This window comes from Nerophis lumbriciformis, linkage group LG02, assembly GCF_033978685.3.
Source record: "Nerophis lumbriciformis linkage group LG02, RoL_Nlum_v2.1, whole genome shotgun sequence".
In the NCBI taxonomy this organism is placed as follows: Eukaryota; Metazoa; Chordata; class Actinopteri; order Syngnathiformes; family Syngnathidae; genus Nerophis; species Nerophis lumbriciformis.
Window position 1 is genome coordinate 35140289 of NC_084549.2, and position 11173 is coordinate 35151461.

The 11173-nt window shown below is 39.1% G+C and overlaps 1 protein-coding gene across 2 annotated transcripts in view; it reads left to right on the top strand.

The window, feature by feature from the left end:
- The window catches only part of smoc2 (SPARC related modular calcium binding 2), a 92079-nt gene extending 83217 nt beyond the window's left edge, over positions 1-8862 (top strand). For both annotated transcript variants that reach the window (XM_061961503.1, XM_061961504.1), the window contains 3 exons: positions 2443-2690; positions 2873-2910; positions 6389-8862. In XM_061961503.1, coding sequence (XP_061817487.1) covers positions 2443-2690; positions 2873-2910; positions 6389-6412 — 310 coding nt within the window. In that variant the 3' untranslated portion in view covers positions 6413-8862. The remainder of the gene's footprint in view (positions 1-2442; positions 2691-2872; positions 2911-6388) is intronic.
- Positions 8863-11173: the final 2311 nt, after the last annotated feature.

Below are 11173 nucleotides of genomic sequence, written 5' to 3' on the forward strand. Positions count from 1 at the left end.
CCTACTGAAATGCGATTTTCTTATTTAAACGGGGATAGCAGGTCCATTCTGTGTGTCATACTTGATCATTTCGCGATATTGCCATATTTTTGCTGAAAGGATTTAGTAGGGAACATCGACGATAAAGTTCGTAACTTTTGGTCGCTGATAAAAAAGCCTTGCCTGTACCGGAAGTAGCAGACGAGTAGCGTGACGTCACAGGTTGTGGAGCTCCTCACATCTGCACATTGTTTACAATCATGGCCACCAGCAGCAAGAGCGATTCGGACCGAGAAAGCGACGATTTCCCCATTAATTTGAGCGAGGATGAAAGATTCGTGGATGAGGAAAGTGAGAGTGAAGGACTAGAGGGCAGTGGGAGCGATTCAGATAGGGAAGATGCTGTGAGAGGCGGGTGGGACCTGATATTCAGTTGAGAATGACTAAAACAGTAAATAAACACAAGACATATATATACTCTATTAGCCACAACACAACCAGGCTTATATTTAATATGCCACAAATTAATACCGCATAACAAACACCTCCCCCCTCCCGTCCATATAACCCGCCAATACAACTCAAACACCTGCACAACACACTCAATCCCACAGCCCAAAGTACCGTTCACCTCCCCATAGTTCATATAGCACATATATTTCCCCAAAGTCCCCAAAGTTACGTACGTGACATGCACATAGTGGCACGCACGTACGGGCAAGCGATCAAATGTTTGGAAGCCGCAGCTGCATGCGTACTCACGGTACCGCGTCTGCGCATCCAACTCAAAGTTCTTCTGGTAAGAGTCTCTGTTATCCCAGTTCTCCACAGGCCAATGGTAAAGCTTGACTGTCATCTTTCGGGAATGTAAACAATGAAACACCGGCTGTGTTTGTGTTGCTGCAGTTGGCCACAATACACCGCTTCCCACCTACAGCTTTCTTCTTTGCTGTCTCCATTGTTCATTGAACAAATTGCAAAAGATTCACCAACACAGATGTCCAGAATACTGTGGAATTTTGCGATGAAAACAGACGACTTAATAGCTGGCCACCATGCTGTCCCAAAATGTCCTCCACAATCCATGACGTCACGCGCTGATGTCATCATACCGAGACGTTTTCAGCAGGGTATTTCGCGCGAAATTTAAAATTGCACTTTAGTAAGCTAACCCGGCCGTATTGGCATGCGTTGCAATGTTAAGATTTCATCATTGATGTATAAACTATCAGACTGCGTGGTCGGTAGTAGTGGGTTTCAGTAGGCCTTTAATTATTTTGCTTTTATCTGCACAAACTCACCTGTGCTCTGAATTAGCAACACATGTCTTTACAATTCGATGATTACGCATACTTTTTTCGGAAATATCCAATGTTTTCATACCCTGAGCAAGGTAGTGTACTATCTTACGCTTTTCAGCAGCGTTTTTCTTCCCCACATCGCTTGAAATCTGTGCCCTGCTTAATAATGTGAAACATCACTTTTAAGCAGTTTACCTTTGATTGGGCTCACCTGGGAGACTATTTATTTATCACAGGTGTCTGAGATTGATGTCAGTGATCTACAGAGCCTTGAGACACAATACCATCCTTGAGTTTAATGGAAAAACAAAAAAAAAACACAAATTTTTTTACTCTTAAATCCAATTTGCATAATAATTTGGAACACTGTACATGGGAAGGAGGGACGGAGAGAGGGCCGTGACGTCCGCGACAGAGGATGGAGGCGGGCACAAAACCGCTGCCGCTCGTTCACTTCAGCATATATATGTGTATGTATGTATGCATATATATATATATATGTGTGTGTGTGTGTGTGTGTGTGTGTGTGTGTGTGTGTGTGTGTGTGTGTGTGTGTGCGTGTGTATGTACATATACTGTATATAGATATATATTTGTTTTGTACTGTTCCTCTTATCCCCACAATTTCCCCCTTTGTCTTCTTTTTTCTTATTCTTCTTTCTATTCTCTCCTGTCCTGCGCCAGACACTAATCACTATCCAAACATTTGATGAATTCAATTACAAATAAGGCAACAAGAAAAGTATCCCACATTTCTCGTTTGTAAAGTAAATACAGGAGAAGGGCAAATACAGCAGATATGTACATCTACATGAACAATATAATTTTCTTGAGCGGCTGCACAGGACAGTTTTTAATTTAAAAAAAAGGTACTAGCCGTAGCTTGGAGACCTCTGACCTAGAGGCAGTACGACTAAGTGCCTGCCTGCGTGTTTCCCTGCCAAGTGCTTGATCCGGTCACTACAACAAAGGTGTCAAAATATAGAACCGCTTGATTTTACTTGAATCAGTAACCGGTAGTACTGACGGTATGAATTCAGTACCATCCATAGTAACAATAAGTGTTTTTATTAACATATAATACGTACGAACAATGAAATAACACATTTATCAATAAAATTTATATTTTTTATCTTATGAATATGATGATTTTATCTTCTAGAGTGGTGGAGCCCGACCCCAACCACACCCTCGAGGAAAGGGTGGTCCACTGGTATTTTGGTCAGCTGGATAAAAACTCCAGCGGCGACATCGGGAAAAAGGAAATCAAGCCATTCAAACGCTTCCTGCGCAAGAAATCTAAGCCCAAGAAGTGTGTGAAGAAGTTTGTGGAATACTGCGATATCAGCAACGACAAAGCACTGTCCCTGCAGGAGCTCATGGGCTGCTTGGGGGTGACCAAGGAAGAAGGTGAGCTGAAAAATACCAGCGTATGTAAACCACTGCGATAAGCTTTATAGGCCTAGCAACAGTAACTAAGGGGATTAAAGGTTAGTGAAGGGTCAATTTGTAAGGATTTGACATGTGTATTGAGCGGAAGTATTTCCTCCTTCCAATAGAGTTTAAGGGTCCTGTCACTCTTTGTCTTACAGGGGCCAAAACAGGAGAAGGCTTATCTTCCAGTAAACTTGTAAGTCAACCATTCCCTCTATTATATTAACCCCATAACCCCTGTGTGAATACCACAATGTACACTATATTGCCAAAAGTACTTGGCCACCCATCCAGATGATCAGAATCAGGTGTCCTAATCACTCGGCCCGGCCACAGGTGTATAAAATCAAGCACTTAGACATGGAGACTGTCTCTACAAACATTTGTGAAAGAATGGGCCGCTCTCAGGAGCTCAGTGATTTCCAGTGTGGAACTGTCATAGGATGCCACCTGTGCAACAAATCAAGCTGTGAAATTCCCTCCCTCTTAAATATTCTGGGTTTGGAGGTTGTCAGGAGAACAGTACATGTCGGACTGCATTGTGCCGAGTGTGAAATTTGGTGGAGGAGGAATTATGCTGTGGGGTTGTTTTTCAGGAGTTGGGCTTGGCCCCTTAGTTGCAGTGAAAGAAACTTTGAATGCTCCAGGATACCAAAACATTTTGAACAATTCCATGCTCCCAACCTTGTGGGAACAGTTTGGAGCGGGCCCCTTCCTCTTCCAACATGACTGTGCACCAGTGCACAAATCAAGGTCCATAAAGACATGGATGACAGAGTCTGGTGTGGATGAACTTGACTGGCCTGCACAGAGTCCTGACCTGAGCCCGATAGAACACCTTTGGGATGAATTAGAACAGAGACTAAGAGCCAGGCCTTCCCGACCAACATCAGTGTGTGACCTCACCAATGCGCTTTTGGAAGAATGGTTGAAAATTCCTATAAACTCACTCCGCAACCTTGTGGACAGCCTTCCCAGAAGAGTTGAAGCTGTAATAGCAGCAAAAGGTGGACCGACATCATATTGAACCCTGTGGGCTAGGAATGGGATGGCGCTTCAAGTTCATATGTGAGTCAAGGCAGGTGGCCAAGTACTTTTGGCAATATAGTGTATGTCACCTGTTTTTTTTTTATCAATGCTATTTCATGTGATTACATGACAATACAGTACAGTGGTTCCAGTTGTTGTTTCTAGTGTCTGTTACAAAAGGTTTGGCGAAGACCGAATCAAACAAAAATGTCCAAAATATATCAGCAAACATATTTTATTGGGAATTAGGCATGGGCGAATAAAGTCTTTGATTTTTTCACCAAAAATTAGATTCACAATTTTTTCAGATTTGTTTCCCCTACTTTTCAAATGACAAGTTTTGCATTTATTTGATCAAAAACTATTCATCCATTTTACTCATACTTGCCAACCCTCCCGAATTTTCCGGGAGACTCACGAATTTCAGTGCCTCTCCCGAAAATCTCCCGGGACAACCATTCGCCCACCTCAACCCCCCCCCCCCCCCCCCCCCCCCCCCCAAATCTCCCAAATTTGGAGGTGTGAAGGTTGGCAAGTATGATTTTACTACCACTTGTCCCTCTCGGGGTCGCGGGAGTGGCTGCAGTCTATCCTAGCTGCATTCGGGCAAGTCATTACCTCATCACAGGGCCAACACATACAGACAGACAACATTCACACTCACATTCACACACTAGGGCCAATTTAATGTTGCCAATCAACCTATGCCCAGGTGCATGTCTTTAATGAAAAACTAGTAGTTTGAAATGACACTTCATACACTGCATCTTGCTCTTAGCAAAATTCTAATATGTATAATATTGTTCTTTTTAGACCAGATATAAATTGTACTTTTTATGCAATAATTTTTAAATAACTAAATTAAGAGCTTCTTCTGGGAGGCAATACCTTTGCTTGAATTAAATATGTCTGTAAAAAAAAAAATATAGCATTGTATGGAAATATGCAAATAAATGGTCAAGTAAATCATTGACATGACTATAAAGTTTTAGTAAGTGGATAAACGCAGGCTTTTCCATGAAGTATCCTGGGATCCTTGTGAGTGTGTACTGATGTTAATGTACACTTCATTGCACATACACACACTATATTGATGATTAAATGTGTTATAATTCCACAAGAGCTTTGCAGCAACACACGCACGTACAAGCTGTCCGGTTTGAATGTGCATGCAGAGTAACTGCATTAGTGATCGCTTTGTGCATTGTTCTTCTTTCTCGTCATACATGCTACCTTGAGTAAATGACTGCACTACAGTAAGCTGCTTCTTAGGTGGAGTTTGTTGTTGTTGCGGTGTTCATCGCCTCGAAAAGAGTTGTTTTAGATGCTGGAGTTGTTGCTGTGTTCGTTGTGTTGCTGCCTTTTTTAAAGAAACTTCGCAGCGTACTGTTGCCGCAATTCTAAACCACTGACAACAGTTTTGTGTTCTTTGGAACATTGTAAATAATGTAAATAATTTAATATATATACTCTGATGATTAAATTGTGTGATGACTGTATTATGCTGATAGTATATATTTGTACCATGAATTGATTTACGTGAACCCCGACTTAAACAAGTTGAAAAACGTATTGGGGTGTTATCATTTAGTGGTCAATTGTACGGAATATGTACTGTACTGTACAATCTACTAATAAAAGTTTCAATCAATCAATCAATCAATCAATCAATCAATCAATCAACATCTCGCTCTTGATAGCATTAGCATTAGCCATGTTTTGCTCGGCTTATGAATCTCCTCCGCTAAGGAAGTAAGGGGGCGGGTGAGATTGGGATAGAAATTTACAAAATAATACAAATACGATACTAAAAAAAAGAAAAACAATAATCAATAAAAGCAACAATATTCAAAATAAAAATAATACCAATCATAGTTGTTTATTGTTTTTAATCCGAAAATGTATTCTTAAAAATGAATTATATATACATTTTGAAATCAATTATCGAACATTATGAATCCATGTCGAATCAGAATTCAGAAAAATCTCCATTTAGATGTGAATAAGAAAGCAGATAGAAACGGTTTGGAAAAGGGCCAGCAAAACAAAAGAACGGTGATTTAATGACTGTCCAGTCAATTACATCCCTAATGGGCCAATAAGAACTTTCTATTCAAGTTTGATCTAAAAAAAAAGACATTTCTCTTTAAGTTTCTCTGCTTATTTCTTTAGAGGCTATATCTAACTTACACTGTTGTAATCATATGTTTAGCATAATGAATTAGCAATACGTCATACATGTATTAGTCACTCAAACCCACTTTTTTTGTAAGGTTCAGGGCCGCCCCTCCCTATACACAGATCATGCGCTGTGTAGGGCCCTATGATCCAAGAGGGGCCCCGTTTTGCTTGAATGAGCACATGTAAAATGTCAACTAATGAATGACAGGGTGCTTCATTTGAAATCTGACCACAAACATTTTCCTATAATGACACATTTCTACACACTTCTCAAAATACAATTCTGCTTGGATCCCAAATTTAGCCTGGGGAGGCCCTGGCAAGGTGATTGAGTGACATATCGTTCGGAGAGTAAAGCACAATTTATTTGTTTATTTATTACTTGCAGAATGTGTTTTATTTATTATTATGGAAGTGGCAGACACACTTGCAAAACTGATAAGATTCTGCTTTAATCCCCTCAGCATCCATCGAAGAAACAAGGCTAAAACATCAGCTGAGACTCTGCCCTCACCAATCGGCGATAACAGAAACAATAGTATTTGCACTTTGTACTTTAATAAAAATGTAAATTCACTTTGTAGAAATAAGGTATTTAAACAGACTGCTGAATCTGTGAATGTTGTAGTTATTAGCTCCTTGTGTCCTGATGATTAAACACATACAATGTATGTGTCCTTTTGAGTTGTATAAGTTCTTCATGTTTGATATTTCACATTGTGCTTTTTTTCTCTGTGGACTCTTTTCCGCTTGTGTTGATAACTCAAAAGGGGAACTGCACTTCATTTGGAATTTTGCCTTTCATTCACAATCCACGTATGTTTTTTTTAGTGCATTCCAACTCACTTCCAGCAAAAGTCCGCTAACATAGGAGTCAACGGGATTCGCTCTATTCCGCCTATAAAAGGCTCTAAAAACCATTCAAACAACTCCATCATTGTTTTATATACAAGGTGTAAGTATATATGTAATGTAGGGTTGAACGGTATACCGGTATTAGTATAGTACCACGATACTAATGAATCATTTTTGGTACTATACGGTCTCTGAAACGTACCGGTCCCGCCGCCCCTGCCTCGCGCCCGCGTCGAAGTCACATCGTGACATTGCTGGTTTACGAGCAGTTGAGCATGTTCGGCAGCACACAATCACGGAGTACTTACAAGCAGACACAGTGTGTAGACAGAATAGGGAGAACGGACGCGTTTTGGCTTAAAAACGAATACTTTAGGACATGGCTAGCGAGCTAGCGGCTAAAGTCCAGCCCCAGTCGGCAGTGTTTTAGCGACTTCTAAATCACTAATCCTCGCCTCCATGGCAACAAATAAAGTACATTTCTTACAAGTATCATCCCTGCAGAACGAGGAATAGCTAAATATGCTTCACTACACACCGTAGCTCACCGGCATCAAAATGTAAACAAACGCCATTTATGTATCTACACCTAACATCCACTGTAATGATATCATGTACAGGCACGTATCTGGTCAATACTACTATGATTACGTCGATATTTTTTGGCATCACAACATCTTCTTTCGTTTTTTAAAATGTATATTATGTTTATAAACTCAGGAAATATGTCCCTGGACACATGAGGACTGAATACGACCAATGTATGATCCTGTAACGACTTGGTATCGGATTGATACCCAAATTTGTGGTATCATCCAAAACTAATGTAAAGTATCAAACAACAGAAGAATAAGAGATTATTACATTTTAACATAAGTGTAGACAGAACATGTTAAAAGAGAAAGTAAGCAGATATTAACAGTAAACGAACAAGTAGATTAATAATTGTCTACCACTTGTCCTTAATAATGTTGACAAAATAATAGAATGATAAACGATACAATATGTTACTGCATACGTCAGCAGACTAATTGATAGCCTTTTTTTGCTTGCTTACTACTAAAAGACAAATTGTCTGGTATGTTCACTATTTTATTTAAGGACTTAACTGCAATAAGAAACATATGTTTAATGTATCCTAAGATTTTTTGTTAAAATAAAGCCAATAATGCATTTTTTTTGTGGTCCCCTTTATTTAGAAAAGTATCGAAATAATTTTAGTACCAAAATATTGGTATTGTTACAACACTAATGTAATGTAGTAACAGGCACATTCGTAATTACATGTAATATTTACATATTTTTTTAATCATTTTAATCATATACATTTCACAGACGCATCACAATGTTCGTTTTTTTCCTTCAACAACAACACTACTACTTACGTCAGACTCGTGAGAAACAATAAAGACTACTTTGGAACAAATGATGATCCAGAACCTTATATTATTAAGCCTAAATATAAGGAGGAGGATTCATAAGTTTTAGAAGCTGTTTGCTAAACAGATCCGGATTTAGTGAAACAGGCATCACGTAGCGCTATTGCTAAGTGCTAAACAAGAAAAACAAACTATCAACATGATAAAACGATCACCTACTGTACAACATCTGCTTTCACTGGGATCCCGGCTGATAGGCTGTTCTTGTATTCTCCTTTAGATGAAGAAGTAATCATGATCCACACGAAGGGTAAAAAAAAAAAAGAAATACCGCAGAAGAACGTTTTTTCGTTTTATTCTCTCCATCGCTAGATAATAGTTGGATGTCACAGATGAACAACTTCTGGTTTTATGACCACATTTTTTTCGGCGAGAGGCATGATTTATAATCTACAATGAACTTAGAGGCAATCATGATGCATCAGCTCAGTATGTCAATATCTCAACACTGTATCTGCACAAGCTAGCGACCGCTCTGTGATCACAGCCCTGCTAAAAACAGTTTGCCTGCGTTAGCGCTTATTATAATAATATCGCTAATATTTGGTTAAAATCAGGTCACGAGAGTGATTAAAAGGCATAATGGATTACTCCCATTATCTGCATTGCGAGCCACCTAGAACGAACCGATTATTACAAATTAGAATGCAAAAAAAATATATATATACATATATATATATATATATATATATATATATATATATATATATATATATATATATATATGTATATATATATATATATACATATATATATATATGTATAGTCAAAATGAAAATTAAAAAGTGCAGTTCCCCTTTAAAACTGATATTTTGCTTATAGTGACTTTTCCTGCGCCTTGTGTGGCAGCTTGTGAGAATGTTTCAAACACTAACCGTAAGAAACGTGTTACATGTTCCGATGTATTCTTGTTTATTAGTAATAAAGAACCGTTTTGTACATGTTTTGTTTTTGTGTGTCTGGGACATTGCCAAATACATCAGGTAATTAATGTGAGTTGAATCCAATTTGATTTCTACATACATAAGTTCTGTGTTACTGTGTGCGTTATAGCCAATAAAACACTTTGGTGACGCAGTCCCATGAAGCCAAGTGTTAGTCATACAAACCCTGTTTCCATATGAGTTGGGAAATTGTGTTAAATGTAAATATAAACGGAATACAATGATTTGCAAATTATTTTCAACCCATATTCAATTGAATGCACTACGAAAAAAAGATATTTGATGTTCAAACTCATAAACTTTATTTTTTTTTTGCAAATAATCATTAACTTAGAATTTCATGGCTGCAACACGTGCCAAAGTAGTTGGGAAAGGGCATGTTCACCACTGTGTTACATGGCCTTTCCTTTTAACAACACTCAGTAAACGTTTGGGAACTGAGGAGACACATTTTTTAAGCTTCTCAGGTGGAATTCTTTCCCATTCTTGCTTGATGTACAGCTTAAGTTGTTCAACAGTCCGGGGGTCTCCGTTGTGGTATTTTAGGCTTCATAATGCGCCACATATTTTCAATGGGAGACAGGTCTGGACTACAGGCAGGCCAGTCTAGTACCGACACTCTTTTACTTTGAAGCCACATTGATGGAACACGTGGCTTGGCATTGTCTTGCTGAAATAAGCAGGGGCGTCCATGGTAACGTTGCTTGGATGGCAACATATGTTGCTCCAAAACCTGTATGTACCTTTCAGAAACTTTGCGCCTATAACAATCCGGATGGTTCTTTTCCTCTTTGGTCGAGAGGACACGACGTCCACAATTTCCAAAAACAATTTGAAATGTGGACTCGTCAGACCACAGAATACTTTTCCACTTTGTATTAGTCCATCTTAGATGAGCTCAGGCCCAGCGAAGCCGACGGCGTTTCTGGGTGTTGTTGATAAATGGTTTTAACTTGCACTTACAGATGTAGCGACCAACTGTAGTTACTGACAGTGGGTTTCTGAAGTGTTCCTGAGCCCATGTGGTGATATCCTTTACACACTGATGTCGCTTGTTGATGCAGTACATCCTGAGGGATCGAAGGTCACGGGCTTAGCTGCTTACGTGCAGTGATTTCTCCAGATTCTCTGAAACCTTTGATGATATTACGGACCGTAGATGGTGAAATCCATAAATTCCTTGCAATAGCTGGTTGAGAAAGGTTTTTCTTAAACTGTTCAACAATTTGCTCACGCATTTGTTGACAATGTGGTGACCCTCGCCCCATCCTTGTTTGTGAATGACTGAGCATTTCATGGAATCTACTTTTATACCCAATCATGGCACCCACCTGTTCCCAATTTGCCTGTTCCCCTGTGGGATGTTCCAAATAAGTGTTTGATGAGCATTCCTCAACTTTATCAGTATTTATTGCATCTCTTCCCAACTTCTTTGTCACGTGTTGCTGGCATCAAATTCTAAAGTTAATGATTATTTGCAAAAAAAAAATGTTTATCAGTTTGAACATCAAATATGTTGTCTTTGTAGCATATTCAATTGAAAATGGGTTGAAAATTATTTGCAAATCATTGTATTCCATTTATATTTACATCTAACACAATTTCCCAACTCATATGGAAACAGGGTTTGTACATAGCAAATATTGTGTATCATCCCACTTTCAGACCGTATGCTAAATACCCCCATGGCAACATTTTGCAAGTGTTCTTCCAACGGGAGATCCATGACCTATGGCGCGTGTAAAGGTGTGTATTTGCATAAGATATACTTACAAGCAAGCTGTTGAATGGACTCTTTCTTGAAGAATAACAGTCAGCTCAGAGCAGTCATGACACATTACACTGCACTTCATTGTTCCAGCATGATTATGTTGAGGCTACTAAGTGCTAAACTGTGGCTTTTCACACAGAGAGTCTTATAAAGCTGAGTCAGTGACCTCACGCTGACCTCTTCCTAAACCCTGAACTTCTAATTCACGATTAACATATTAGTCACTTTTCCGTAATATAA